This window comes from Suillus paluster, assembly GCF_016628075.1.
Source record: "Suillus paluster strain FC165 chromosome Unknown EDB91scaffold_43, whole genome shotgun sequence".
NCBI classification, from domain to species: domain Eukaryota; kingdom Fungi; phylum Basidiomycota; class Agaricomycetes; order Boletales; family Suillaceae; genus Suillus; species Suillus paluster.
In genome coordinates this window covers 243,754-271,221 of record NW_024537603.1, presented here as the reverse complement: position 1 = coordinate 271,221, position 27,468 = coordinate 243,754, and the positions used below count along the sequence as shown (strand labels likewise).

General features: G+C 48.5%; 12 protein-coding genes across 12 annotated transcripts; 5 read left to right on the top strand and 7 right to left on the bottom strand.

Annotated features, from left to right (window-relative positions):
- Window positions 1-4,191: 4,191 nt before the first annotated feature.
- EDB91DRAFT_1250466 (uncharacterized protein) lies at window positions 4,192-4,656 on the bottom strand (the record flags this gene model as incomplete). The annotated part of the gene is made up of 1 exon (XM_041323227.1): window positions 4,192-4,656. One exon carries the CDS (start codon window positions 4,654-4,656, stop codon window positions 4,192-4,194), a length of 465 nt encoding a protein of 154 aa, XP_041175256.1.
- Window positions 4,657-5,281: 625 nt separating this feature from the next.
- EDB91DRAFT_557668 (uncharacterized protein) lies at window positions 5,282-6,541 on the top strand. Its single transcript, XM_041327701.1, has 6 exons — window positions 5,282-5,418; window positions 5,472-5,569; window positions 5,649-5,749; window positions 5,825-5,880; window positions 5,928-6,409; window positions 6,482-6,541. Exons 2-5 carry the CDS (start codon window positions 5,541-5,543, stop codon window positions 6,216-6,218), a joined length of 477 nt encoding a protein of 158 aa, XP_041175255.1. The 5' UTR covers window positions 5,282-5,418; window positions 5,472-5,540; the 3' UTR covers window positions 6,219-6,409; window positions 6,482-6,541.
- Window positions 6,542-6,591: 50 nt separating this feature from the next.
- Window positions 6,592-7,522, top strand: EDB91DRAFT_557704 (uncharacterized protein). The gene is made up of 2 exons (XM_041327702.1): window positions 6,592-7,428; window positions 7,498-7,522. Exon 1 carries the CDS (start codon window positions 6,849-6,851, stop codon window positions 7,395-7,397), a length of 549 nt encoding a protein of 182 aa, XP_041175254.1. The 5' UTR covers window positions 6,592-6,848; the 3' UTR covers window positions 7,398-7,428; window positions 7,498-7,522.
- Window positions 7,523-8,092: 570 nt separating this feature from the next.
- EDB91DRAFT_1348292 (uncharacterized protein) lies at window positions 8,093-10,074 on the bottom strand. The gene is made up of 12 exons (XM_041325959.1): window positions 9,828-10,074; window positions 9,754-9,773; window positions 9,687-9,701; window positions 9,593-9,631; window positions 9,505-9,533; window positions 9,430-9,443; window positions 9,341-9,373; window positions 9,105-9,164; window positions 8,920-9,054; window positions 8,627-8,861; window positions 8,513-8,564; window positions 8,093-8,457 (listed from the first exon to the last, which is right to left on the bottom strand). Exons 1-12 carry the CDS (start codon window positions 9,847-9,849, stop codon window positions 8,254-8,256), a joined length of 858 nt encoding a protein of 285 aa, XP_041175253.1. The 5' UTR covers window positions 9,850-10,074; the 3' UTR covers window positions 8,093-8,253.
- Window positions 10,075-15,338: 5,264 nt separating this feature from the next.
- On the bottom strand, window positions 15,339-15,812 carry EDB91DRAFT_1022309 (uncharacterized protein; the record flags this gene model as incomplete). The annotated part of the gene is made up of 1 exon (XM_041312588.1): window positions 15,339-15,812. A coding segment is annotated over one exon (474 nt), but the record flags the coding sequence as incomplete, so codon positions are not given.
- A 1,844-nt stretch (window positions 15,813-17,656) lies between these two features.
- Window positions 17,657-18,075, top strand: EDB91DRAFT_1083706 (uncharacterized protein; the record flags this gene model as incomplete). The annotated part of the gene is made up of 2 exons (XM_041315663.1): window positions 17,657-17,684; window positions 17,750-18,075. 2 exons carry the CDS (start codon window positions 17,657-17,659, stop codon window positions 18,073-18,075), a joined length of 354 nt encoding a protein of 117 aa, XP_041175251.1.
- EDB91DRAFT_1144432 (uncharacterized protein) lies at window positions 17,679-18,717 on the top strand. The gene is made up of 4 exons (XM_041319143.1): window positions 17,679-18,152; window positions 18,200-18,267; window positions 18,317-18,591; window positions 18,642-18,717. The coding sequence occupies exons 1-3, from the start codon at window positions 18,130-18,132 to the stop codon at window positions 18,430-18,432; spliced, it is 207 nt and encodes a 68-aa protein (XP_041175250.1). The 5' UTR covers window positions 17,679-18,129; the 3' UTR covers window positions 18,433-18,591; window positions 18,642-18,717.
- On the bottom strand, window positions 18,528-19,694 carry EDB91DRAFT_1238221 (glutathione S-transferase; the record flags this gene model as incomplete). Its single annotated transcript, XM_041321687.1, has 7 exons — window positions 18,528-18,597; window positions 18,648-18,744; window positions 18,853-19,089; window positions 19,151-19,203; window positions 19,260-19,398; window positions 19,455-19,458; window positions 19,521-19,694. 7 exons carry the CDS (start codon window positions 19,692-19,694, stop codon window positions 18,528-18,530), a joined length of 774 nt encoding a protein of 257 aa, XP_041175249.1.
- Window positions 19,695-21,352: 1,658 nt separating this feature from the next.
- EDB91DRAFT_1144403 (uncharacterized protein) lies at window positions 21,353-21,812 on the bottom strand (the record flags this gene model as incomplete). Its single annotated transcript, XM_041319142.1, has 3 exons — window positions 21,353-21,438; window positions 21,462-21,623; window positions 21,653-21,812. 3 exons carry the CDS (start codon window positions 21,810-21,812, stop codon window positions 21,353-21,355), a joined length of 408 nt encoding a protein of 135 aa, XP_041175248.1.
- A 484-nt stretch (window positions 21,813-22,296) lies between these two features.
- Window positions 22,297-23,417, bottom strand: EDB91DRAFT_557321 (uncharacterized protein). Its single transcript, XM_041327699.1, has 3 exons — window positions 23,176-23,417; window positions 23,059-23,123; window positions 22,297-23,004 (listed from the first exon to the last, which is right to left on the bottom strand). The coding sequence occupies exons 1-3, from the start codon at window positions 23,259-23,261 to the stop codon at window positions 22,352-22,354; spliced, it is 804 nt and encodes a 267-aa protein (XP_041175247.1). The 5' UTR covers window positions 23,262-23,417; the 3' UTR covers window positions 22,297-22,351.
- Window positions 23,280-23,837, bottom strand: EDB91DRAFT_557324 (uncharacterized protein). Its single transcript, XM_041327700.1, has one exon. It carries the CDS (start codon window positions 23,664-23,666, stop codon window positions 23,319-23,321), a length of 348 nt encoding a protein of 115 aa, XP_041175246.1. The 5' UTR covers window positions 23,667-23,837; the 3' UTR covers window positions 23,280-23,318.
- Window positions 23,838-24,676: 839 nt separating this feature from the next.
- EDB91DRAFT_1250457 (uncharacterized protein) lies at window positions 24,677-27,181 on the top strand (the record flags this gene model as incomplete). The annotated part of the gene is made up of 5 exons (XM_041323226.1): window positions 24,677-24,972; window positions 25,022-25,348; window positions 25,400-25,503; window positions 25,552-27,065; window positions 27,125-27,181. 5 exons carry the CDS (start codon window positions 24,677-24,679, stop codon window positions 27,179-27,181), a joined length of 2,298 nt encoding a protein of 765 aa, XP_041175245.1.
- Window positions 27,182-27,468: the final 287 nt, after the last annotated feature.

Here is a 27,468-nt window from a genome sequence, read left to right as displayed (position 1 = left end):
GGACAGCATTATCAGCCTTTCCTGTGGTGATATGTTGGATAATGACCCTCCTATCAGTAGAGGTGAGTTTGGATGGATGACCTCCACTGGAGTTTTCCTTGTCTGGGTGACATTCTTTGATGAGCTTAGCTACAGTAGACTTGCATACACTAGTTCTAGAGGCTATTTGATGAGTGGAGAGGCCAGTAGTAGACAGAGAAAGGATATTAACCCTTTGAGCAGAGGAGATGGTTTTCATGGTGATTATGACTATGATATATGGGACACACTTCATTATATACTTAGCAATAGGTTTAATAATGTCATAATGACACCACTTCATAATTTATTTAATAGTGGCATGACTTTATGGTGTCATAACTAATGATTTATATAATTTTAATCTAGGGTCAAAAAACTGTCCGCATGAGTCATCATTTTGTAAGGCCTATAGCACCACGACATTACCATGGATTCCCACGGGAAAGGGCTCAAATTTACGCCCCAAGGGAGTACTACAGAGTACCCCACTAGCATAACCTTGGTCTACCTGTCCATTCATATACAATAATGTAAATAGTGAAAATAGCACAAACATGTGGACAGTTTTTTGAGCCACTGTACATAGCCAAATCTGCGATTGTCCAGGGGGGTAGTAATAATATGACATATTCAAAGCTAACCATAGTCACGATCTGGTGCTCATCATTCTCCCCATCCTCGGTTCCAAACAGGCATCGTGTTAGTCTTCTTCCACTCATCCCTATACACATCACTATCTTCCTCAATCTCAATCCCACTGTACATATACAACGCTACATGCAATCAGCACAAAGATAAGCTATGCTAGAGATTCAGGTGGAAACACGCACCATCTAACGGTAAAATGAAAGGGTTGGCGTGCGTTGTTCACTGCGAAAAATAACATCACATACCATGCGAGGGCAGGACACGCCGTGGTCGGGGGAACATGGCCTGGACACGGTCGGTGCTATGCAGTAAGTCATACTGACCATGTCAGGGTTAACAAGTGGTAAGAGTTTTAAAAACTACCACACGCACTTCCTGAGAGAGGAACATTGCCATGACACCATCAGTATCAGGAAAACAACTCAAAAGATGAGATAACGCACATCCTGAGAGCGGGACATTGCTGCGCCACCATCAGTGTTCAGGAAAGTAGGGTGAGAGACGGGACAAGGCACTGTCTAAAAGCGGGACATCGCCGTGGCACAATCGGCGTCAGGCAACCAACACAAAGGGCAAGATCACGCACCTCCTGAGAGTGGAACATCGCCGTGAAATCATCAGCATCGGGTGAGCAGCTCAAAAATACAAGATCACGCACCATCTGAGAGCGGGACGGCGCCGTGGCGCCATCAGCGTAGGGTAAGCAGCACAAAGAACGACATCACGCACGGACTAAGAGTGTGATGTAGCCGTGGCATCATCAGGATCTGTTAAGCAGGCCAAAAGACGAGATCACGCACAAACTGAGAGCAGGACATCGCCACGGCCCCATCAGGCCCGGTTAAGCGCCTCCAAGGACGAGATCACGCACTTTCTGAGAGTGGTACATCGCCGCGGCAACATCAGAGTCGGGCAAGTAGCGCAAAGGACGAGATCACGTACAGGCTGAGAGCGGGGCATCATCATGGCACCATCAGCTTCAGGCAAGCAACTCAAAAGATGACGTCACACACAGACTGAGAGCATGACATTGCCGTGGCACTATCAGCGTCGAGTAGGCAGTTCAAACGACGACATCACGCACCAACTGAGCGCGCAACATCGCCGTGGCACCATCAGCGTCGGTTAAGCACCTCCAAGGACGAGATCATGCACCAACTGAGCGCGTGACATGGCCGCAGCACCATCAGCGTTGGGCAAACAGCTCAAAAGACGACATCACGTACAGGCTGAGAGCAGGACATCATCATGGCACCATCAGCTTCAGGCAAGCAGCTCAAAAGATGACGTCACGCACAGACTGAGAGCATGATATCGCCGTGGCACTATCAGCGTCGAGTAGGCAGGCAGTTCAAACAACGGCATCACGCACCAACTGAGCGCAGGACATCGCCGTAGCACCATCAATGTCGGTTAAGTAGCTAAAAATACGAGATCACGCACTAACTGAGCGTGTGACATGGCCGTGGCACCGTCAGCATCGGGTAAACAGCCCACAAGATGAGATCACGCACAGACTGAGAGCAGGACATCGCCGTAGCACCATCAGCGTTGGGTAAGCAGCACAAAGACAAGATCACGTACAAGCTGAGAGCGGGACATTGTCACGGCATCATCAGCTTCAGGCAAGCAACTCAAAAGACGACATCACGCACAGACTGAGAGAGCGATATCGCCGTGGCACCATCAGTGTCGAATACGCAGCGCAAAAGACGACATCACGCACTTTCTGAGAGCGATACATCGCCGCGGCACTATCAGCGTCGGGTAAGTAGCGCAAAGGACGAGATTACGCACAGACTGAGAGTGCAACATTGCCGAGGCACCATCAGCGTTGGGCAAGCAACTCAAAAGACGACATCACGTACAGGCTGAGAGCGGGACATCATCATGGCACCATCAGCTTCAAGCAAGCAGCTCAAAAGATGACATCACGCACAGACTGAGAGTATGACATCATCATAGCACCATCAGCGTCGAGTATGCAGTTCAAACGGCGACATCACGCACCAACTGAGCACGGGACATCGCCGTAGCACCATCAGCGTCGGGTTAACAGCACTTCAGGACGATATCACGCACAGGCTGAGAGCGGTACATCGCCGTGGTACCATCAGCGTCGGGAAAGCAGCGCTTCAGGACAATATCACGCACGGACTGAGAGCGCAATATCATCGTGGCACCATCAGGCTCGGTCAAGCAGTTCAAAAGACGAGATCACGCACAAACTGAGAGCGGGACATCGTCATGGCCCCATCAGGCTCGGTTGAGCACCTCCAAATACGAGATCACGCACTGTCTAAGAGCGGGACATTGGTGTGACACCATCAGTGTTGGGTGAGCAGCACAAAAGACGAGATCACGCACTTCCTGAGAGGGGGATATCATTAAGTTTTTAGCTTAAGATTGCTAGCCAAATCTAATGATGACAATGATGACATACGGTTTGCTGGACGTGAAAGTTACGAATCAAACACATTTCTGCGTCAGTCATATCATTGGCATCCATGTCAGAGGATCCACGCTCTCCTTCGAACTCGAGTATCGATGAGAGATTTGAAACCGTCGTTTGCATTCTCGACTTCCGGTTGTTAGACACAGTCAAGACCGAAAAGAGAATTGTACTAACCAATCAATAGAGCAGCCAGCCAGCCTTTGATATGAATATCTAATAGACCCGCTTGGAAGACGATTACTGGCGCCACAAAAATGACATTTGTAGTAAACTTTAGAGGATGATGTTTCCTGCTGTTTGATGATTACCCTCATGACAATCTTTGTGCCCGGTTCGATTATCGCCCAAGGATGGCTTGTCAGTTCGGTCACTCGCGTGCCCTCGTCAATGCACAAATCGTATTGCCCTGTTTCCATGTACCGTCTCTGAATTCGAGCTTCAATCGAGTCGCGCCTAAACAGAACTTGGACCATCTCATTGAGTTGCTGAAAGAGAATTTCATGAGCAAGCTTCCCTATGATGGGTTTCTACGCTGGCACGGCGGACCTGATATGAGGTGCAGAATTTCACTGATATTGGATGTTCGTGGCCTGTTGCGTCCACTAGTGTGATGCAGCCGAGCGCAACAGTTCCGGTTGACTGCATTGCAGTCGGTCCCACAGAGAACTGTGCACGGACGATGAAGTCCCGCATTTCACGTATGTCGGTTTGACTTTGCATTTGGGACGACCACTAATCAAGCGGAGTAGTGACTGGATGTGAGGGATCTTTAGAGAGTAGAACACAACCAGACTCTCCAAGAGATAACGGTCGATGGCAGTGGAACATCTGGTGATAACTTGTGTGACGTACGCATATGCGAGACTACGACGTTTATGCAACTTTGTCAGTTCGGCTGAGGTCTCTTCTAGCACCCTAAGTGTGATTCAACTCAGGTAAATTCAAGCATCATCAACAAGGCACAGACCTAACCATGGAATTCCTCCGGGATTGTTCAAGAGGATCACAGGTAGGTGGGGCGTTGCACAAATGGCGGCTGAGTCGATGGAGTCGTGATTCCAGGCCATCTAGATCTGCGCTGTTCTGATTGCGTCTCTGTGATGGCCTTTAATACCAAGAATCATCCTCGCAATCACACAAGCTCTCACATCTATAGCTTGAAGAATTTCCAACAATCCACCAATAGCCGCTTTCATCGGAGCACCGACAATTGGGATTATACCTGTAAAGGCCTGTACGAAGGGCAAAGCTAGCTGAGCCATGTCGGAAGCTACGCGGGCAAGGGATACACCCTGTGAGCATCTGGTAGAATAAACATTGGTGGGGACCTGGAGACCTGGATCTCCACTCGCAGAAACAGGGTGCACTGGCGATGAATTTAAAGAAATCGTTGGTGAGGGAAAGGCAGGGATGCCTGCAGGGATGTAGGAATGACCCTCATGGTCGGTAGCTGTCGAGTGTCTGTTCTTTGTGGGGCGCCTCAAACAGACTGGGATGACTTTTCCCGAATACTTGAGCCACGGAAAGGGCATGTTGACCAGATGACAAGGTTCGATGGTAGGGCAGAGGGAAAACAAGACGTGGCGGAGCGAAAGAGTTTGAGCTTGAGGGCAGTTGAGGTATTTAACTGGCAGCTGTCACGATGCACACTGCACAATACAGCCTTGACGTTGAGATACTTATAACTGTTATGATAGGCAGCTGGCTGCTGTCTCCCCCAATCATGGACTCCTGCAGTACTGTAAACCTTGTGTACGATGTACTTATTATAGTACATCGAGTTCTGGAACCATGGCAAGTGTTTAGTTCCCGGTGAAGACGATTCCAAGCGACATTGTACAGCTCAAGTGATACAATGGTGCCGTTGCAATACTAATATTAATATTGCCAGCACTTACTTAGAGTGTCACACATTTGGATCAACGGCTATGATCTGTGACTCGACCCCCCTTGAAGGGGTTAACTAATACTCGCACTGCTTGTTGGCATTGCTCGACCAACGATGAGCGACAAGAAACGAGCATTGAATGGGAATGCCTACTAACAAAGAAACCAAGAAGGTCGATAGATCCTATTAGTTCTCTTATTCAACCTACTCAAGTCTTATTTGCAGTGATTTTGTGCGTCCACCTTTCCTTTCCCCTGCTCATTTGTATTCGTTTACTCATTAATTCATTTAACAGCTAAAAGGTCACTCCACAAGTCAAGACTGTCAGTCCCTTCTCAGCGCCAGGCACACCGCTCCAGAACATTGATGACCTCTCGCAATTGCAGTCAAAGACAGCTATTATACGGTGCGTCTCTTTGCTCTCGCACGTCTCCTTACCTCTGAATCGGCTCCAGTCAGTGCCTCGAAAATGATCACTGATCGCCTCCTCCTGTCGCACCGCAGTCCAAGAAAGATCGATATAAACCAATGCAGCCCAAGTTTGCTTCTATCAAGGTGCACCCACTCTCTCCACATATCATTGACACCAACGCCATCCAAAGGCAAACATCCGAAACGCCCCAACCCCTCCCTCAGCACCAACCCCAGTCCCCCATCTCAAGCGCAGCTAAAGACAGCGGTTTCGAAGGCGCACCGAAGGAACGTCACGGTCGCGGTTTTTCACTTCATCCAGAAAGGCAAGTATGAACAGCTAGCCGAACAAATTCGTCAGGAAGCCTCGCTTGAGGCTCTCAAATAATGTATTGCCGAAGGCGCGCATAAAGATGATCTGGATTCTGAATTTGAGACTTTGGAGAAGAACCTCAAAGTGCGTTCAGAAAGTATTGTTCGGTTCATAACTGACGACGGCCTTAGCGTGAACCTCCTCCAGCAGTGGACTGGTGGGACGCAGCTCTACTGCCTAGCAAGATTTACGATGATCTCTTCTCGGGTTCTCGCATCTCAATATCCTTACCCAGGTATACGATGATGACTATAATATACCACTACAGGAGCAAAAGCAGATGCAGAAACAGCGCCGTCAAGCTGACCGTGAAGATAAACGCGATCGTATTCGTATGGGTCTCATCCCTCTCCTCCCTAACATCCTTGACCTTAACCTTACTCACTTTTCTCGTCACACAGTCCGTCTATCGAATCTCATGAAAGTACTAACATCAGACGCAGTCCAAGACCCCACCCACATCGAAGCTCGCGTCCGCAAAGAAGTCGCAATGAGAAAGCACTCACGCAAATATGAACGCGGAACGGAAATTCACTGACGAACAACGCCGAGATAAGAAGAAGAATAACAAATCAGAGGAGGAAGAGAATGGTATCGTGGGGGCTGTTTTCAAGTGCGTCTCTCCATTCCCCATCTCACATCATTATTGCGCAACTGTACTAAACTGATCTTACTTCTGCAACAGGGTGAAAACGCTCACAGACTCATCCCATCGGATCAAAGTCCGCAAAAACGCCGAACAGCTCCACTCGACGTGCGTCTGCATCTGCAACCTAGCTTTCAGCATGGTACACATTGAAGGCGCTGGCAGACGTATCGCTTGGACCACGTCCGCGTGGTGGGGAGGACATTGTTATTGATCACGAGGGCGAGGAAGATGATGCTCAAAGTGACTCTGGTGCTGGCGGTAGTGGTGGGGGTGTAGGGAAACAACCCGCCAATTGCGGGAAGAACTGCACGGTCGCTACGCTGCTGCCGACGTTACTTCAGCATCCGTATGTAACACTTCAGCAATCAAACATGGTCGTTAACCGGGCAACTGGATTCAGTAAATGATCTCATTTAATTGTTTGCAAGTCTCAGGAAGTAGAAACAGAAGATCGGAATTGAGTCCCGTATCGCTCTCGTGTTTTGTTTATTCTGCCACACTTGAGGGCAATTCAGTGTTCCATATGTTCCATCATCAACTTGGGGGACTTGCGTCGATAGCACTGATGATACTTGGCGCACCTTCTCACCGCATCGAATCCCGGTTCATTGCAGCAGCCCGCATCCGTGCCCAGCATCATGATGATCTGTCCCACTACTTAGCTCGTACGCTCTACCCAGGCCTTCCACTCCGCGTTCATCATTCGATTGTACACGTGAACCTAGGCAGTCCCCCAGGGCCCCTTCTTCTAAACCCTGTAATTTTTGTACACACGTCCTTCCCTACGTCAGTCATCCAACTAGTTTCCACCCTCTGGACTACCACAAATGCGCTAACCACGGCAACTGGCCCTGTCCTTGACACGTTGCACGATAGCGAACAACCCCTTTGGATACATGACTTTTCTGTGATCTCGAGTATCCAACACCTGTCAGCAGACGTAGAGAATTGATGGCGGATATCATTTTTCTCTCAGCAATTCGGTGCACAATTCTTTCATATACTTGTTAAACTGAATGTTGTTCAACGGTGGCGTCATTTTTTCCTTCCAGTCCCAGCGCATCCGGCAGAACATGCGTGTCATCGAATCCTCGAGCATGTCCTTGGGCCTCTTCTCCCCTCCCTCGATCGGTTCACCGCCTTCTGTGCGACCGCATTTTCATGCACTGTCGCAGCCCTTCAGTAGCATTGGCTTCCAGTACCCTGGTATCACCAACGAAGTTCGGGACCTCGAACTCAGTTTGAATAATCTGCAGAAAGGCGATAACTTCACGAACAAAATCTCTCGTTCCCCGTGTCACGCTCAGCATCTTGCTTCGATAGCGAGAATGAGTCATCGTTCAGCAACTTCGTCGACTGTGCCGGTGAAGTGGTCCGCTATATTGTGGTGATATAATATTGCAAATTACTGACCAGTCTCAGTCATCATCTTCAATCTCTTGCCGACGTAGCAGATGTGACAGTTAGACTCACGGAGCTCGATGAGCCACTTTGCAATACCAGTTGCATCAAGCCCCTCATATATCAGTACTTACCAGACGGGACTCCTTGTCACAGGTAGTAGACAATGAATCCGAACACTCTTGAGTCGATTGCGAGATATTTCGTCAGCTTCGTGCATGCGTGGGTGGGCAGCCCTGTTCAAATAGCGATACAACATGGTTTGCCCACATCAAATTCTACACATAAATACGACGAAGCACTATATAAATAGGTTCCACGAGAAAACACAAAATAATACTACAACGAAACACCAGATAAAATGTACACGCTCCCTGCACAGTACCAGTGGCTAATCATTTCCCGAGCTACACATCACCGCCAGTTGACACCTGTCCGCGCTCCTGGAAAGCGATCGTAGTCACGCCAGTTCCTTCATCAGAGCGGGTTACGAGCTTAGCGTAATATTCGCGAACGCTGAGGATGAGACGTGGTCCCAACACAAACATCTGCACGACCTTGGCAATGTGGAGAATGAAAGTGTCAATATCACTTCCTACAGATGCTGAGTACTGTAGAATAGAAGAGGAGTGGTTAGATGCAGATGTCAGTCACAGATAGACGCACAAGGATATATGGAGACAGTAAGCTGAGGTTGAGGCAAGATACAGTAACAACACTAGCACATGCGGAACGTCAGCGGAACAAGATCATAATATCCAAATCACTGGCTGAACTCACGCTACAAAGTACAGCACGTGACTTTGGATTAACACCATGAAACAGTCTGCAAAGGTAAATCTTGTCGACGATTGTCGCAATTCATAGACGTGTTTTACAACAATCCAGACTGCAAGAATCAAGGCCAGCATGTCCCATACAGTGGTGGGTATGAAAACTTCGTGACTCAGATTTATCTCTTCGGTGTCTGGAATGTTGGAAAGACACATATGGTAGCCAGAAAGGACGGCTTCCACTGGTATTCATGCATGAGTTTCGTGTGCTTAATGGTTGGAACCATAATGAAAGCTCACCCCCTGAAGCGCCGATGGCTTCCATTACTGACATAACTCCACTGGCGATCGTGGAAGCCAGCAAGAGTACAACGAGAAAGATGAGCATCTTTCTGGATTGCTGATACATCGCGTGTATCCGAGTCATCATTATGACTTGCATGATATGTCAGTGAAGTCAATATCAGTGAGGCGCAGCAGCTCACCGCCCAGCATGGTATTGACGACGACAGGCATCCATATCAATGTGAAGTAAAGGAGATTGCCTGAGAAACCCGGTTATAGATGGGCATTGGAGGACTCCATGCTAGGCTTTACATAAATGAACTCACAACTGTTGCTTACAGTCGTTATGGTGAACCAAAAACTTGAAGAATGTCACTCACCCCTATGTGGGAGTACAGTTAATTGAATGGTAATACCAGACATTGGTGCAGAATACTTACTGCATCTGTGATCGAGACTGAGATATTCCCTGCATGGCACCAGTCAGAAGAAACAGACATTGTATTCCACTTTGAGGATACATACCCAGTACGTCGACGCTGATTGAGAGAGATGAATTTATTAGCAGTGTAGTGTCATCATGTTAGCCTCGCAACATACACACAATATAGTATACCGAGGTAACGCACCTAGCATATGTTAAAGTCAGCACAACTTGGCAACTGCGCTTATAATATAAGCCACGTACACAAATATAAAGGACAGTCATGAGGGACCAGCGTTGCCTCTGCCCCGAATAAACCGTATTATTATATTTGCTTCTGGTATGGGACTTCACTCACCCAGACCAGTTCGAGCTGTTAAAGCGGTCTTGGTGAGATGGCCACCCCGGTCATGGCATCAACTTACCTCTTGTTCGAATGACAGTACTTGAATACAATATAGATGTCAATGATCCCTTCGGAAAGTATGATCTTGCTTACCCCAGTCATATACCACCGCCATGCATGATGCAACTGAAAAACCACAATTTAATGATAGCGAGGTGTCACCAACGTCACCCAACTTGCTCTCTACGAACCTAAAACATAGCTCATCATATGAGTCCAATCGATGAACGGCCACCAAGTAGGATCATTTGAGATGTATGTCATATTGGGGATTAGCGAAATTTGTAAAGTTACAATGAGGGTAGAGATATACCACCATTCGGCGCTTTTTATAGTGATCAGGTGGGTCATGGATCCTGTGCTTGAATCAGATCTTGCTTGATCGCAGCAGCAAGTATCGGCCAATCAAAATTCCTTTGTAAATTGTAGGATGTTGAAACGTTCGCGACTATGTGATCATCAATCTAACAATAGACCAATTGCAGAACTTCATCATGTCTTAGCTGTGCATGGAAGAACAGCCGAGCATGATGGAGATGCGCAAGGATCAGAGTGACCAAACAATCAGGAAGCAGACTGCTATATCAGCACGAACCTTACAAAGCTTACTAAGGCTGTTTTTGGTCAGGTACCGGTATGATATGGTGGCCGACGTGCAATCATCAATGGGGCGCCAGCCTGGCTCGAGTCTTGCACTGTTTCACCAGTCTTGGCTTTAAATGTAAGAATGTTGTAAGACTTATATTTACCTGAGATGACTTGTGCATGTAGTAGACCAGCCATATGACTGACTTGCATGCACACTAGCTGCCACGGCCCACCAGTGTCCGAGCATCTTGACCATTTGACTCTCGCCGAGTGTCAGCGCTGTTGTTCGAAGCAACGTGGGTTCTGATCTTATGTTTCCACCTAGCATAGCTTATCTTTGTACTGATTACATGTAGCATTGTACGTACAGCGGGATCGAGATCGAGGAACATCAGCAAACTACAATATCCTGTACAAAGGGGACCAAGCTGTGGCGAGCCATTTTTTGATGGTGGGAAAAAAGTGTTTTGCTGATGAAGATAGTGATGAGGTGTATAGGGATGAGTAGAAGAAGACTTACACGATACCTATTTGGAAGCGAGGATGGGGAGAATGATGAGCACCAGATCGTGACTATGGCTGGATTTGAATATTACTACCCCCCCCTGGACAATCGCAGACCTTTGTAATGAAGCGTGTTTATGAGTGAAGATGAGAGAAAACAGATATTAGTTAGAATCGAAAATACAAAACTAATATCTCAAAGACGAGGGCGTGAGAACGCGCGTTTGAGGTAGGCGCACTGACGTGCGTTTGACGAACTTGAAGAGTGAAGGCTTAAGAACGAATCTGAGAGTTGGAGACTTAATATGTTAGATTCATTTTGTGTGTGGGAAGGTCTGGCTTTGCCAGACCTCCGCAAGAAGGCATGAGTCTGGGGCAGAGCGCGTGATACCCGAAACAGCCGAGAAGGACTGACTTGAGAAGTATCGGGCATGACGGAGACAAACCTTCAGAGCGCGATTAGTCTGAAACGCGCGCAGACCAGTGGTCCGAGAGGAACACGAATACAGACCACCAGAGAGTGAAGCTCACAGCGGAGAGTGGTCCTTCGGACCTAACCCACACACTACAGCTGAACGAAAGAAACGAAGCAAGCGAGAATGGATTTGAGCGATGTGAACATGAGTAACGACCCGTATGGTAAATGGAGACTTGAGGAGAGATGAAGTATTATGATGGTAGGGCCTGAATGGAGCGAGAGGGATGCTGACTGGCGCGTGAAGGCGTCCATGGTTCTATCTAGATCAAGTAAACATTGCGTATTGGCTGTGGATGCGATGAACAGCGGCAGAATCGTGTCAATACTGACGCCAGTATTCCAAGAACGCGTCTGAAGTCCATCTCCCCTGCGTAGCAACAATATCTGGGTGAGTGCCCTGCAATAATAGCTCCAGTAGTCCCTCCAATGCGAAACGCATGGCCAGGGAGGTTGGGGAAGCCTTGTGCGACCCATATTTCATTGCACCAGCGCGAGAAAGAGAGGACGAGTCATGGGAGACCATCCTGTACCCTTCTGGAATGAGAAAAGGGGTGCGTGTGAGGGTATGTCGCAATTGATGAGGAGATGTTGTTCTAGCGCTGTTAAGGGGCAGGTGCGATGGTTTCGTGCCGTGAATGGATATGTCGGCTCCCTGTTCTTTAGTCGTCTTTGACCACGGGATGTGAAGCGTGGAGGCGCGAGTCTGAGCATGATTCGACAACGTGATGGATGGAATGGGAACAATGGAACTGGGAAACGTGTTTCAGAGGATCGAAAACGTTGGGGCTAGCGATAAGGAGTTTGCCTGAGATGGCAACAACACCAGAATGATACGAGAGCGACTGCGCACACGGCAACATCGAAGGCAATGGTGAGATCAAGATGGTCAAAAAGAATGCATAGGGCGTCTATGGTGACAGGAGGACGCTTGGTCCGACGAGAAGAGGCAGGGTACCATCTTGGCGAATCCATGCCTCGCATGATGGAGAAGCGGAGTGGACTGCCATGAAGCCCCATTGATGACATGCCAGAATTGAAGACCTGCTAGCCAATTGTTGAGCGATCTTGTCTGAGGTAGTGCCGGCGAAGGCCACTGCAAACTGGGCAACTAAGGTATCTGCAGCTGGCATGCGCTCTGCTTCTGGGATGTTGATAGAATCGCAGAACTGAGTGAATCAAAGAAGTCCCGCGCCGTAGTTGCTGCGCGTGTCAGTATCAAGAGAACGAACCATGACCTAGAGAGTCAAGTGTTGAGTAAAGAGATGATAGAGAGAGTGCGCGAGAAGGCGTACTTGAAAGAGACGAAAGAGAGAAGACTCGGGATATTTCTGCTCGAGGGCAGCTTGCCAATCCAGACCTGCTGGAGTGGACCAAAGGAGAAGTCGGTCACTCGCGAGAACGTGGGGCCGATGAGCTGACGGAGTGATGATAGAACTAGCGTGAGGAGGGTGAGGATTACGAGGGCGAGTTTGCTGAAGAGACTGTGAGACGGAATCGCGGATAGATGAGGGAGGATGAGTAGCCCAGAAGGAGGCAGCAGCCGCTTCGATGTCAACGCCCTGCATGACACGGCGGTATAACTCGCTCTCATTCATGGATGAAGAAAGAGGAGATTTCTGGAGGTAGGGATGGAGGAGATGTGAGATGCAGATGGGTTGATGGAAATATACCCCGGGAAATGGGATCCGCGAGGTTAGCTGCCATGTGCATGTAAACTAAGGAGAGAGATAAGCTGAGATTCTCGCAGGAGAGCCTCGGAACGGCGGATCGCGAGATTGGTCATGTAGTTAGCGCATCTCCCTTTGTGAAAGGCAGGCGATTACTCCCTGGTTGTCGCTCCTAATCAGCACATCTGAATCTTGGATCTTCTTTACGTGCAGTAGGTGAACTGCGAGTTCTATGGCTGTGGCCTCTAGCCACCCAATATCCCGCGAAGGGCCCCGCCACGTGTCTGTTGTGGGCCAATAGGCCCAACGAGCGTTCCAGAGAATGCCGATGCCTGCGCTGGTGGATGCAGTCCACCCAAATCCCGAAATCCTTAGTAGGTGGAAGAGGAGAGAGGTCAAGTGGTATGGGTGGTGCAGGTGAGAGTCTGGAGCCACCACTTGAGATCTGATCTGGTGGATCTGCTGATGTACCGTGAGACGAAATCGGTTGTGTACGAGGCGATGTCGGCATATAAATTGGAGAGGTAGGATCTGCCGTGAGGATAGGGGAAGGATGAGTGGTTGAGGAAGCCCGTGATGCATTCGAGATCAGCGTTTCGGAACTTGTGAGTCTCGATAGTGCGTGAGGAAGTGAGAAAGGCGATCAATGTATTTCAGGCATTTGCGCTCTAGCAGAATGACTGTCTTGTTGGGAAGGTCCCACCAGAAGCCGACATAAACTGCCGGTGTCTTCGAATGGTTGGCCCTTGTCTTCGTGCCATGGCACCTTGGCAGGGAGAGATGAGCGATTTTGCGTGAGAGAGATCATAGTCGTAGCGATATACTTGACCATTAGAAATGCCCAGAAACAAGCCATGAGGAGAAGGGAAGCGAAAAAGACCGATGTCGTCTACCCATTTTTTTGAAGGCTTAACTTTGAGTTCTCGCCAGATGTGGACCATCATGTCGGCGACTTCCCCTTGAAGGCCTGCCGCTGAAGCTAAGCCAAATGGGATGTTATGATCGATATAGAGTTTACCGTCATGGTAAACAATGAGATAGCGCTTGTGTTCGGGGGCGCACGGGATGCCACGATACGCCGCCTCGATGTCTAGCATTGCGAGTTGTGTGCTGGGAGGGGCATTGCGAATCTAAGATGTGAGAGTGAGATGATGGAGTGATTGAAGGTGCGTCTGATGCACGAGGTATGTGAAGGAGTGAGAGATACGTACAATGTCTGCGAATTCCGCAGCAGTACCCCATTCGGTGGGATAGTCCACAGCATCTATCTCGTCATTCACCGAAAAACCCATGGAACCGCCATATGATAGATGTCGGCAGACACAATATTTATCTGGCGTGCTGTTGATGCCCTGTTTGACGACTACTTGCAGGGGTGAGGAGCAGAAATGTCCAATTTTGACGAAGAGTTCTTGGTGAGTGTATAGACCAGAGTATCGCCCTTTCACAAGTTCATCTGCGACGTAGTCGTCGCAGATGCTTTTGAAAACGTTAGCGCTGGGAAGATTTGAAGGGGTGTAAGAGTGCGTAAGTGGAGAGAGCTCGTGTCCGATGCGAAAACCATTGCGAAGTTTATACGTGAGTTCTGGAAATTGCGATGTGAGGCCAGTGAGTGCAAGAAGCGTATCAAAACCGTCGGGAGAGTACAGTGTATTAATGTAAGAGTATTCAAAGTCGCTATCGTAGGGTGATGGGATATGTTGCAATTGATCGTGATATACGTGTCATGAAGAAGGAGGTGAAGAAAAGGAAGTGTCTGTGGGGCATGTCAAGAAAGAATCCTCTTCAGGAGGATCAAATGCAGACTCGTGAGAGAGCGCTATGCTCTGCCCTTCCGCAGAAGGTGCAGAGGTGCTGCTCAAGATGCTCTCGTTTGCAGGGGCGTCTGGGGTTGTTGAGATTGTATGTGACGCAGAGTTGCGAGCCGTTGGAGTGTCTGCAAAGAGAGCCGTCAGTGTACTTGGCGTAGGTTTGAGTGCCCTTTGAGGAGTTGTCTTCTGAACATGCTGAGAAACGATGTCCTGTGCGCCCACAGATGATGCACATGGGATCCGTGGTCTTCAAGGATTTGTCCCGAAAGGACTGCACATCAACGTCCGGAGATTTCTTGACCAGGGATTTGGAGGCCTCACGATTATAAGGTTCGAAACGAGAGGAGGCGGAGTGAGAATGATGATCGGGGAGCGAGGAGCGCGACATGACTGCCTGTTGACGAAAAAGAATGTCTTGCATTGTCTCATATTTCTTCTTCTGCAGATGGTGGTCCCATTCCTGCTGATCATGTTGGTGTGGGCGAAGAGCATAGTTCTGTCATGTTTCCACGTCAAACTCAATGATGGCGCGGAAATTCTTTCATACTGCATTATCCTTGGACAGCGTAGTGAAGTGATCCGTCCAGCGCTTGTGGGAGGAAGGGTCACCGATGTCTTTGATCCAAGTAAGATAACGCTGGTAGGCCTCTTGCCATGAAAGTGGGTCAAGCTCCAGCTCATTGTCGAATTGGGAGAGGTCGAGGAGATGATGTGATGTGCTGTCCACGTGAATTTTGGATCGCTTGAGAGAATGACCTTCACGATGAAGGTGTTTGGTATTGAGATTGGTGAAGAGCATAAGGGGGCAATATTGATCGGCGTTCAGGAGGTCTTGGATGAAGCTATGTATACCAAAGTTGTACGTGGAGTCTAGACCAGAGCCAGAAGGAAGCTCTTTAGATGAATCGAAAAGAACCTTCGATAGTGACGTAAGGTTGGGCCTGATCGTAGTCTTGGGTGTAATGATGGTAGAACCTTGATTCTGTGAAGTAGGAGACAGTTGTGCAAAAGCCGAGATCCACTGCTGAAGTGCTGTGCCGGTGGGCCTGGGAGGTATGGGAATGAGGAGCTCGTCGATGGGAATGTTAGATTCCCCGTTGTCCCTGCATTGTTGAAGGGCCTGATTGTCAGCGACGCGTCTAGCGTTATCTGCCAGAATTTGCTCATGCGACATATGCATGGCTGAGGAGGAGGCCGAAGTAGTAACGTTGACAGCAGGAGTAGTCGAAGTATTGCCTGTTGAGGCAGTTGCGGTTTGTGTGGTAGAGGAACCCGTAACAGGAGTGATATGAGCCATGCCGTATGTGAGAGGTGTGTGTGCTGAAGGTGTGAACAAAATTTTGGTGAGCGATGCGCAAAAGGAGATGAGCGCAGAGAAGAAGGGGAATGAGGCGTCGATTCTCGAAACCTTGTCCTTAAGTGAGGATCAAGTTGATGTGTGCTTCATTAACGAAGAAGCACCTCGAGGAGGATCTTCACGTGCATGCTTACAAAGGCCGAGTTTCGCACGTCAACGCTTGCAAGCTCGCGATCCAGCTTGAAATGGGCATTTGGCTATATACTTCGAGGACTTTTTCCTTGCTGTACATACGTATACTTAATTATTGTGCTAACCCCTTCAAGGGGGGTCGAATGTGGGAGACAATAGGCGAGCTCACAACAGGTCGCTTCTGCTTCTGCTTCTGCTTTTGCTTCTGCTTCTGCTGACACAGTGAGGGACGAGGGTTAGCGGTGTGTTATGTAAGCACTTAACTCCCTCACAATACCTACACATGCCTCGCAGCTCGCTACATCAGCAATACTTAGAATCCTATATCTTTTTCATGATCATTCAAGCACTCTTTTCGACCTGCACAGACACTCGAAGACCTTTCATGAGAGCTTACTATAGATATAAATTGCATATCAGCCATACAACAAGCTCGCTACCTGAATTCTCGCCCTCCGGTCCTTAAATCCGGCAGTCTACACCTTGCATGGGAATGGGCACAGAGTCCAGCTGACCACCACCGCTTTTTCAATATGTTGCAAGTCTCTCCTGGAGGTATTTCAAGCTATTCTAGGATTAATCAAGGACCACCCAGTCTTTCATAACAACTCAAACCAAGCCCAGGAGTCAGTGGAGGTTCAGTTAGGTGTGATGTTGGATTCAGGAACGAAAGAGCAAGAGATAGTAAAGTGAAACGGTACGAGCGCAACCCGAGAATGTGAAGCACTGACGCTTTGACGTCGGCTGAGAATACTAATATTGAACTGTCTATTCCTAAGCTACGGTATATTTATTTATCACTAAGCTACTTACTATAAACCTACGAGTTTTCGTTAGAACATCTCAGTCCTTACTCGAGACTGAGATGTGAGTACCTACTTTTCCCGTCTACGTAAATCGAGCTAACATACCCATAGATTATATTCTTATCAGGTACTAGATTAGTTTACATCAAGTCCTTACTCAAGACTGAGATATTATATTCTTATCAGCTCCTCCTGTTCGTGTTCGCTCGGCTCGCATAACTACATGTGACACTGTACCGGATGGGGCGGTATGGAAATGGTGCTTCACTAGAAGACATAGCCCGGACTGCAGGGTGCTCTGAAGGTGCTGTTGAGAAGTACACTGAGCGTTACTTCCGAGCTATCAGACCTTGTAATTTGCCTTTGTGCTGATTTCCGCGATGAGTTTCCACACACGCGAGTGCTCGTTCTCGTTCCAGTGAATGTCGGGTAGATTCTGTGTCTTCTTCAATTTAGCCATGCGAGAGTATAAAGTAGAGTACAATGCGACTTAGCACACTCCGAGCGCGATGGCCAGAAATGGTATATTCAATTTAGTTTTTATTTATTTTGCTGTATATGTGAAAATATCGATTTATTATGGATGCAGAAGCAGAAGCGACCTACTGTGAGCCTCCCTAATGGATTGACTTGTGTTCTTTATGATGAATCGCTTCTCCAGACAACGCTAAGATCGCCCTTCCCTCACGGCGACGGTTTCCGGTCACAACTCGCGTCTCGTCAAGTTCAACACGTCAAACGACACCCAGGTTGCGTCCCAATTCCCATACCTTGCTTATAGAGAATGGGGCATCCACGTCAAGGGTATGGGCATCCGCTTCAGCGCGAAACAGCTCACTACTGCTGAGGAAGTCATCAAACGCAAGATAAAGGCCGTCAAAGGCGCGAAAGTCTATCTCAGGGTTTTCCCTGGTATTCTGGTTTGCATCAACCTCAACTTGAAGGTACATCTAGCTGAGCTAGACAGCACTTTTACAAAGTCTGTTCGTCGACTTTGACTCGTGCCTCTCCGAACTCAAGAGAAATGAAACTTGTGTGGGAAAGGAAAAGGGATGTTCGAGTTCTGGGCTACTCGGTAGGTTCTCTTTTGCATTCGTACTTCATGAGGCTCATGTATCCCAGCGTACCCACCGGTCGTGTCATATTTGAGATTGAAGGCACGCCACTAAGAGAGGAGTTGGCACGCGAAGGCATGATATCCTACCCATCTCTCTTCTATCCTAAGTCACCCCTTCACAGCTTTACGCCAAGCGGCAGACAAGTTCCCGACCATGATGGAGTTCATCACCCGTTCAACGCCGCCTAGATTAGGAAATTTAGTTCTACATCCTGCCTCCATTACTGCAGACTGTTGAGACATCGTAGCGCTGTTTCGTTCAGTTTGGAACACATTCATATTGGATTACAAGGTTTTGTACAGAGCCATTAGATTTGTATCATGCCCATTTGCTCAAGGTAATCCCCTACCACTATTAATCGCATTGGCCACCTGACTCGTATTCGGACGATTGAAAGCATAACTACAAATCATGTAAGTCCCTTCCTCTGCAGATTGAAAATACAGACTCACCGCTCATAACTGTCCAAATACAGCTCCTCACTACTACAAGTCCTCTTAAACGCAGGATCCTCAAAAAGCCTCCCCAACCACGCTTCGAACTTTCCCCCTCGCGGCAGTTTCAAACCCGCGGTAATGTTTCAGTACATTAGTCGGCTCTGAAGATCCCCTGCTCCATCATTAATATTGAGTGCGTTCCATCAAGAAAACGACGTACACGGTCCGACAACAACATCCGCCCAACCCAAATCGCCACCTTCAACCCAAAGCCCCGTCCCCCCTACCTCCCTCTCCGCGCGTTCGAAAAGCTCCACTAAGGACTGAATAGCTGCGTGAAACTCCTTTCCTCCTGCAATTTGTGCGTCTGGGTCTTGAGCTTGGAGGTACCTGTAAAACGCAGGCACGAGCGTTCGGTTGATGTGGTCTGATTGGAGTCGGACGAGTGCTTTCGCATCTGCAAGGAATCATAATTGTCATTTGTGAGCGCTTTCGAGGAACTTGTTTTGGTCACAGACATGGATCTGAAGAGGGCGGAAGAAGGCTGCGATGCGTAGATTTTGTAGCGATACTACATGCCAACGTCGTCATCATTGCACTTGTACATTTGCATCTGGACGGACTCACTCTTCGAGGAAGTCGAGGATGACGGTACTCTCATTGAGCGCACGAGGTGGATCGAAGGCATTGAGCATGAGTGCTGGAACTAGACCTTTTGGCGAAACATTGAGCAGTTCTTGGGGTTTTTGATAGGGATCGACTTCGTCTGGCACCAGCATCAATCATAATCATAGTCATATGCATCAGCAGTAGATTACTTACAATACTACATCACCACGTTTGAACTCGAACTTCATCCAAGTCATATCATACACTCGATGAGCTCACCTTGTAAGGAATCTGAAGGTACTCGAGCGCAGCCCATACGCGTTGTACAAATGGGCAGAAACAGCTTGCGTAGAGGGTGATGTCTTGGTTGTGGGTGTGTTGTTGGACGGTTTGGAGGGCTGGTCCGGTGCATGAGCGGTGATAGACTTTACCAGAGTCGGCGGTCGAGGACATGTCTTGTATGAGGGTGGGCTTGGTGGTGGTGGTTGAACGTCACTGATACGGTATAATTGATTCACTTGACTTTGTGGGGCCCCAGATTGCTAAACAGGCACAGACACGGAGAAGCAACATCATTAGAAGAAAGTGCTATGTATACACCGTTGGATATCCATCATGTAAAGAACACGGAAAGATCATAAGCAACAGGAAGCAAGAAGTAAAGATCACTGCTCGACATGCTCATCAAACTACCCACAAACGTCAAAATCTGCGACGACGATCAGCAAAAACCTATCAAGGAGACAAGGAAAAGTAACGTACGAGCCACAGGCTAACTAGCGTCCACTATGTATGTCCTCTGGAACCAAGAAAATCAACCTATGTATCTTGTATGTATCGATTGAAACGACCAATTTCGCTTCAAAGACAAACAAATAAAGTCAGCCAATAATTTACTTACATCGTGCCTCCGATCCTCATCAGCACTAATACTGCTCTCGCTGACATATCGTGCACTGGTGCTGGCAGCCTTAACTTTCGAGTCGACGATTCATGGAGAAATGTCTCAAAGCCACCCTCGTAAGTCCAGATGAACGGTGAGAGAAAAGAAGGCCACAATTCACGAATTTCCTGGCAAATTTCCATTTGACATTGGATGTAATCATGAGGAGTGCGAATTCGAAGGCGCTCCCTGTTCGAAATTCGCATAGCATAAAGCTTGAAGTCGTCACATTTTCGGCGTAGATGTGTCGACGAGATGGAATCTTCGAACAGTGTGTAGAGAAGTCGGAACTGCATAGCTTTGTCTGAGTGTAGAACTGGGCGTCGAGATTTCTAAAAATCACATCACCAGCCTTCACGCCTTGCCTGGAGGAATACGGGGGTTTTATTTTCGGCGAAATGACCATCACCTCCTACAAGAACCACAGCGAGCACCTCTGACGGTCGCCGACATAATGAACAGAATTGTACCTCAAATTTTCCGTCCCTGAGGCCTGAAGCGGGGGGCAAGGTCTGCAACATCTTTGAGCTAGGCGTTAGGCGTCAGAGCAATTTCAATACCCAGTGGAGCGATGAACCTCGACGTCATGACTCATGCCCGCGACCATATCTACTTTTCTCCGAGTTTCTGGAGGGTTCAGGAACAACAGGGACGTTGCAATATCGTCGTCGAGAAGACCAGTGAACGACTGCTACATGAAAGGGTAGTTAGCATGCAACTCAAACTTGCCAAACCATCGTTGCAGTACTGAGAAAGGCGAGAGATCGAACGATCCGAGAGCGAGCCTCGAGACTAGCTGAGAGTTCTGAGAGTTTATGGACTTTGCAATACTGTGAATGGGAGAGGAAATTGGAACTGGTTGTGTTTCGATAGCGGTCATGTTGATGTGCAATCCAATGAAGTCAATGCGAGGTTGCAAACTATAAACGTCACAGAACAAAGAATCTGAAAAGTTGGTTTCTCTTGAACGCTGAATGTTGCAGGAGTGAACTAGTGACCCAGGTCACTTACATAGATGTGAGAACGTCACAATGTGACTGCCTTGTTGTTGATGTGGTTCAACTTCCTGTTAGCGACTTACGGAAAAATAGAGCTCGAGAAGTAAAACTCTTCATTGGTTACTTTACAGCTCTTTGCATAAAGGATGGCACCGGCGTGAAATTTTCGTTCAATTAGGAAATGTTAGACTTAGTGAAATTTTGCTCATTGTACACTCACATCCCCTGTAATTCATTATCATCATGCCGTTTATAACTATTCCTGCCTCCAAAAAAAACACAAGAGCCTGCTAGAGCATGACAGTGACCTTGATTCCAATGGGTCCGATGAGGACGATATTCGAATGAAAGAACTTTCGGAGGAAGAGGAACCTGACTCTGACTCTGATGACGAAGATAACGAGCCTGAGCAGTCCCAGCCCACAAAGATCCTTACACCACCTTGAGTTTCTTGTAGCTCACATCAGCACGTTCGAGCTTGCGGAAGATTGTCGTGAAATGGACAGATATGAATTGGTTTGTCGCGAGGAGGTGCATGAGCTCATCCAAAAAATAGTCAGGATTCTGCCTTACAAGGTGAAGCAGGCAATCGATGTCTTCACGATCGAGAGCACGCAGACGACCACGCATTGCTGTGTTAGGCTGACGGTCCACGACATCGCCGGTTTCGTGCCAGAGCTTCAAAATCCGAAACCAAGTGCGTCTGGAAAATCCGCAGCAATCTAGGATATCACGAAGGCTTAGAAGGTTCCGTTCATAGAGTCGAATTGCCGCAAGTTTCACATCACGACTGATCTTGCGAAATCCCATGTTGCGAAGATGATAATATAAGGATAGTATGAGCGTACACGAGCAAAATTTCACTAAGTCTAACATTTCCTAATTGAACGAAAATTTCACGCCAGTGCCATCCTTTATGCAAAGAGCTGTAAGTTGTCATATTTAACAGATAGACAATGAGTCCTTCGAAGTTCGAAGACTGTCTAGGCCTCAACAGATACATATTACGTAAGCTGTACTGGAGGTTGCCGAGAGAAATGAGAGGACAACTTCGAAGCTCAATATTGTGGACAATATGCTTCACCCCTTTTATGGAGTTGCGATATATGCCTCGATACTACTTAAAATTGGGTATCTCGTGCAAGAGTTCCTTTGAATGCTACATTCTGTTATTTTGGGGTACAAGCTGGTGGAGGCTTATCATTCATAACTGCCGTGTTCACTGTCAACGAATGCACCTCCATATTCTCTGAAGGCGACCGATGTGCAGCGGATGTGGGCATGGAGGAATGTGGATGCGGGTATGCAGCTGGAGCAATAATAGATGGTGTTTCAACAAAGGAGATATTGGCAGAGACTCGTGAATGTGCTGGAGGGGGAGAATGGGAGTAGGAAGACGCAGAGGGGAGTTGAGATGAACTGCCTGGTTGGTTGGATGAACCTAGCGAAGAGGGAGGTGAATCATGTGGGGTCTGGTTTGGATGTGAATGGTACGTCAGAGAAGGCATGGACAGTGATCGCGTGTGTGCGGAGTATGTCATCAGTGATGAATGGGATGGTTGAGGAAATGAGGGTACTGGGGTCACTCCCTGTCGGTTCCAAGGATTCATTTGAGCGGGGACAGGTCTTGATAGCTGTGGGCCAGGAGGGCATTGCGTTTGCGCGGGGGATAGGCGAAGGTCGTTTGATTGTGGCCTGCCATAGTTGTTACCGGGTGTTCCATTGCCAATGGTCAATACTGCAGGCTGGTGTGCAGCAGCTACGCACTGGCGACGGAGTCTGCGGCGACGACGGATAATGCCCCAAATAGCCGCGAGAATGGCTGGTGTAGTATGAGCCAATACCGAATACTTTGGAAAATGAGATATACTCCCACCAATAATAATTATAAGACCAATGATAGTTAACAGAAAGAAGGATGGAGTGCCGCAGGAACCCGTCCTGACATTATCTGAGATAAGAAATGAAGCAAATTGTTGGGAGATTGACTCACGAGTTGCAAGATGCATACACTTGAGAAGTACAGAGGAGAGTAACAAAAAACGACATGGCATTTGAAGTGCCATGAACACGAAGCATTTCTATGTCAGAAAGAGACGGCTGAGCGCCTGTGGGTTCCAAAGGCTGCTCTGTTGGTTAGGAATAATAATTAATGGTTTGGCGGAGCCTCGTGGAGGTGATAAAGATGAGGTTCGAGTCTAAAGAACCAGTGAATTGATATGGTCTGATACTTTGGTCTGGATGCTGGTACAAGACATGAGAATCGACATGCTCGTAACCTATGTAACTGCCAGTGGAGATGTCATTGCCAGCAATATGGAAACCAGCCGGGATGACAGCGGGAAACACTAAACGAATCAGGCGAGAGTTAGCAGGACAAAACCGTGGATTTCTAGGCGTGATACAAAGGAGCAATATTGTGGTGGTATGTAAGAGACACCCGAGTCTGAGATAAACAAGGCAAAGCGGGGTGATACGGAACATTCACAGATAGTACACTTATCGACAGTTCTCGGCTGACGTCAAACGCGTCGCTCGCTCCAGCTCTTTCGGGTTGCGCTCGCCTATATCCAGCTGGTCTCGTCGCTGAGACTCGGACGGTTCGGACGCTCGGCTTCCAACATCTGAATGACGAGATTTTCATACCCACCCTCGCATTGGAGATCCTCGCCTTCTGTCTTGCTTCCTGGATTGTTCTAAAACGCTTCCGTGAATTGCAACAATCACCAACAGGATCGACCCATCGAAGATTCTTTCGCGGTGTTGATAAAAAGTCACGTGCTGTACTTGCTCGGATGTTATTATCTTGTACCACTGAAGTTTCGCATGTGCTACCTTTGTTGTCATGTCCTGCATCGACCTCGGCTTACTGTCTCGAAAGATGACGGTGCGCCGATCTGCGACTGACTCATCTGCCAGTGCATCTGACCACACCTCATCATTTCTACAGGAGTTAGCTTCCGTGGAATCTGGTGTATATTACGGCATGATCCAAATTTCCCACTGTTCATACAGATGTTTGTGCTGGGACCATGTCTCATCCTTAGCGTTCGAGAATCTCATATCAAGATCGTTGCCGACGAAGGAACTGCCGTGACTGCAATCGCTTTCGAGGCGCGTGGACACGTGTCAACCGGCGGTGGTGTGTAATATGGGAAACGATCCAAGTGACGATCGTACTGTGCATCTTGAGGAGCATGTAAATCTCATCGGAGTTTTGTCGTAGCATTTTTTGGAGCTCCATCTTGGTATTGATTCGGTGTTCCGGGGTGATTTAGAGGACAGAATTAGGTCTGGGCAAACCAAGTTCATGTTGCAGCTTCATAGTCTACTGAGTCAAACTTAAATTCACCTGTACCTACTATCATCGCACTAGTTCAATTCGACCTCCCCAAATGGGGGTGATATTAGATCACACAGGTGAAGTGGCAAAGTATTCTTGCCTCATAACTTCCACTATACTATCTGCTGTAACTGCCTTCAACAAATCTGCCATGGGTCCTCCTCGTCGAGCTCGTTCTAATTCTTCTGTGTCAACTCACTCTCAACAACATCGTCACCGACAGCCGCAACCACTAGAACCAACTCCCCCCGAAACAATACCGTCTGCTCAATCCCATCTAGGAATGTCCCCTCAGTCACGCTATCTCTCGAACATGAAGGTTGTACGTCGTAGAGACCCCTCTATTGTATCCATATTCGATCAGTTCAGCCACGTCTGCGTGTACCACCATAACGGCGACAAATGGGAGAAGCAGGGTTATGAGGGGAGCATGTTTTTGTACGAACGGTGCGTTCAACACATTTGTGTGACATGTTTGCATGTTCATATTCTGCAGGGACTCTTACCCACCTTATGGTCTATATATTCTGAACCGTGTTGGCATGGATGACTACATTCAACGACTTTATCCAGAAGACGGTATAGGCGCACATGGTTCCTACCTCATGATGCGTCATTATCCCGACTTTACCGCACGCAGGCTCGCAGAGGCACGAGACAAACTGCCCCTCTCGAGGCAGGAAGGTCCTGCCTCTAAATTTGCTCCCGAGTTTGTAGTGCCAGATGAACAACTACAAGATCCTGAGAAAGGCCGATCGCAAACGGTTGGGCTGTGGTGCTTTGCAACCGATGCAAGAGAGAGCATGCAAGACGTCGTATTGAGGTGACTGCCAGACCTCTCGTAATTTTTGCACATGTCCTGACCTGCATGCAGATTGCATAGCTATATCAAGAAGAACATTCCGTATCCAGATGAGTATAGATATGGCCCGGATCGTCCTCCTCCCCCGAACTTCCGGTCGTCATCGAGGGCTAGTGGTAGGTGTACTGTACTCTCTTTCCAAAAATGCTCTCAACATCCTGTAGAACGATCACATGTGCGCTCAGCATCGAGCGCATCCAACATCGGCAGTATACATAGCATTTCGGAGTCAGAAGAAGACCACCTAGGAAGTAAACCCGCCCCTTCAGATAGTAGTCGTTCAAATGGCAATGTATCTGAGCTCGACAAACTCTTTGCCAAGCTAGGAGGTACGAGTTCTACTCCACAGCAGACGCCCCCACAATCGCAGACATCTGAGACCACTGCTGCGAATTTACTGGCCAGTTTATCCGGCGGCGGCAATCCTTATAGAACGGCGTCCGTTCCCCCACTGACCACTACTTCCGTTCCACCGACTCGCGGATTAACTTTACTGGACACCATCTTCGCCTCCGCACCACCCCCACCCCCACAACCAAGTCAATCCAATCGCGGGCCATCCCGCACTGGAGCAGCATCAGCCTCCATCCCTTCACGTATCTCTACGCACTCACAATTCGCATATAATCAACAAGCTCAATCTACACTGTACGGACATACTGTTAACTCACAAAATCCCCTCATCCTTTCTCCCAAACCAACGTCGACTGCTCTCCCTCAGGTGCTCAACCAAGATGTTATCTCCACGCTCCTTGGGCTCCCCGCTTCGCGTGCCTATGAAGGTGATAACGAGGCAAGTGATGACGGGTCTATCTCAGAAGGAGGATATTCTGTTTCGAGCACTGTGCTTGATGCTGATGCAGAAAACAACGTGGAGCTGCAAGCTGCAGGCTCATCGTCTGGGTTGCCACTCCTGGCTGTACCTATGGGTGAAGCTCATTACAACGGTACAAGAAATGGGAGCGGCAAAACTCTGGGCGATGTCACTCCTCGCCCCCCGCTCCGAGGCTTCAACTCGGATTTCACGGTAGTCGGGGACCTCCTCGCTGCCGCTCAGACACAGAAGAACTCGCGTGCCTCCCCACACCTTCATATTCCCACTACCTTACCCCCTCCGCCGGGGGACCCAAACACTACCCCAACGTTGACCAGCATCAATGACGCACCCAAACCACGTCCGCTTATTCCGTTCGAGGCGGATTCTGACCTGTGGCCATACCCTCGTGCTCCGTTTATCGAGGCAGACTCCGACATGATTGAACTCGACTTCGCTGATACGAGTGCGCTGAGCGATCCTGATGCGTTTGCGAAAGAGCAGCGCTCGAAGAATAGGAGGAGCCAGAAGAAAGGTCGTAAGGAGCGCGAAAAGGATCGTGAGCGGGAGAGAGAGGAGATAGAGAAGAGCTGGGATGTGCCGCCGCCTGTCAAGGCTGTGCCACTTCCACAGTTCCAGGGTGTCGTTTCGGCACCTGCGGTCGCTGTCAATGGCAAGGCCAAGAATGTGCGCAAGGAGCGCGCTGGTTCTGTAGCCAGCCAGAGCTCCGGTGATGGGCCAAACGCCATTGACGCCCCTGCTGTGCACGCTTCTCTCTTGTCTGCTCTCGCTCAGAAGAAGAATGCAAGTCCGAATAATCTATCGAGGAACGACTTCGTCCGGGAAGTCCTGACTCTCATACACGTGAGTTGTATAATCTTGTATCTAGTCTGGAGCAGCATCTCTGACTTTTGTGTTTTCAGACAGACAAAGAATTCGTGGATACTCTTTGGCAGGAGTACACCTCGAGTGCGAGATGATGTCCTGAGGATGGATGTTCATCACAAGAGCCCATATATTTTTGCTCGCATTGCTACTTGCTTCAAGCCCCACTATCCCTCCACTCCTTTGATGTATATTGTAGGTGCTGCTGTTGTGTTGCCGAGTATATTGTTACGAAGGTTTTGCATTCGATGCAGTGTGTTTGCTCCGTTTGGTTTGACAGTTCATTGCGGGGTGAGAGATATATCGTTTTGGTTTGTACGGGGCAGCCGGTTTCGAGAACTACTGTGCGATTGCGACGCATCTGTGGTGCGCGGACAAAGTC

Excerpts from the sequence above, each read along its gene's own strand:
- EDB91DRAFT_557668 (XM_041327701.1), top strand. The coding sequence starts at position 5,541 with ATGCAGCCCAAGTTTGCTTCTATCAAGGT. Across the intron at positions 5,570-5,648 it reads AAGTTTGCTTCTATCAAGGT|CACCAACCCCAGTCCCCCAT; the intron begins GCACCCACTCTC and ends CCCCTCCCTCAG. Across the intron at positions 5,881-5,927 it reads CTTTGGAGAAGAACCTCAAA|CGTGAACCTCCTCCAGCAGT; the intron begins GTGCGTTCAGAA and ends CGACGGCCTTAG.
- EDB91DRAFT_557704 (XM_041327702.1), top strand. The coding sequence starts at position 6,849 with ATGATCTCATTTAATTGTTTGCAAGTCTCAGGAAGTAGAAACAGAAGA.
- EDB91DRAFT_1348292 (XM_041325959.1), bottom strand. The coding sequence starts at position 9,849 with ATGGCGGTGGTATATGACTGGG. Across the intron at positions 9,774-9,827 it reads GGCGGTGGTATATGACTGGG|TACTGTCATTCGAACAAGAG; the intron begins GTAAGCAAGATC and ends ATTGTATTCAAG. Across the intron at positions 9,055-9,104 it reads CGTCAATACCATGCTGGGCG|TCATAATGATGACTCGGATA; the intron begins GTGAGCTGCTGC and ends ATATCATGCAAG.
- EDB91DRAFT_1144432 (XM_041319143.1), top strand. The coding sequence starts at position 18,130 with ATGTTCGAGTTCTGGGCTACTCG. Across the intron at positions 18,153-18,199 it reads TTCGAGTTCTGGGCTACTCG|CGTACCCACCGGTCGTGTCA; the intron begins GTAGGTTCTCTT and ends CATGTATCCCAG. Across the intron at positions 18,268-18,316 it reads AGAGGAGTTGGCACGCGAAG|CTTTACGCCAAGCGGCAGAC; the intron begins GCATGATATCCT and ends ACCCCTTCACAG.
- EDB91DRAFT_557321 (XM_041327699.1), bottom strand. The coding sequence starts at position 23,261 with ATGCTTCGTGTTCATGGCACTTCAAATGCCATGTCGTTTTTTGTTACT. Across the intron at positions 23,124-23,175 it reads GTGTATGCATCTTGCAACTC|GACGGGTTCCTGCGGCACTC; the intron begins GTGAGTCAATCT and ends AGATAATGTCAG. Across the intron at positions 23,005-23,058 it reads TGGTCTTATAATTATTATTG|CCATTCTCGCGGCTATTTGG; the intron begins GTGGGAGTATAT and ends ATACTACACCAG.
- EDB91DRAFT_557324 (XM_041327700.1), bottom strand. The coding sequence starts at position 23,666 with ATGTTCCGTATCACCCCGCTTTGCCTTGTTTATCTCAGACTCGGGTGT.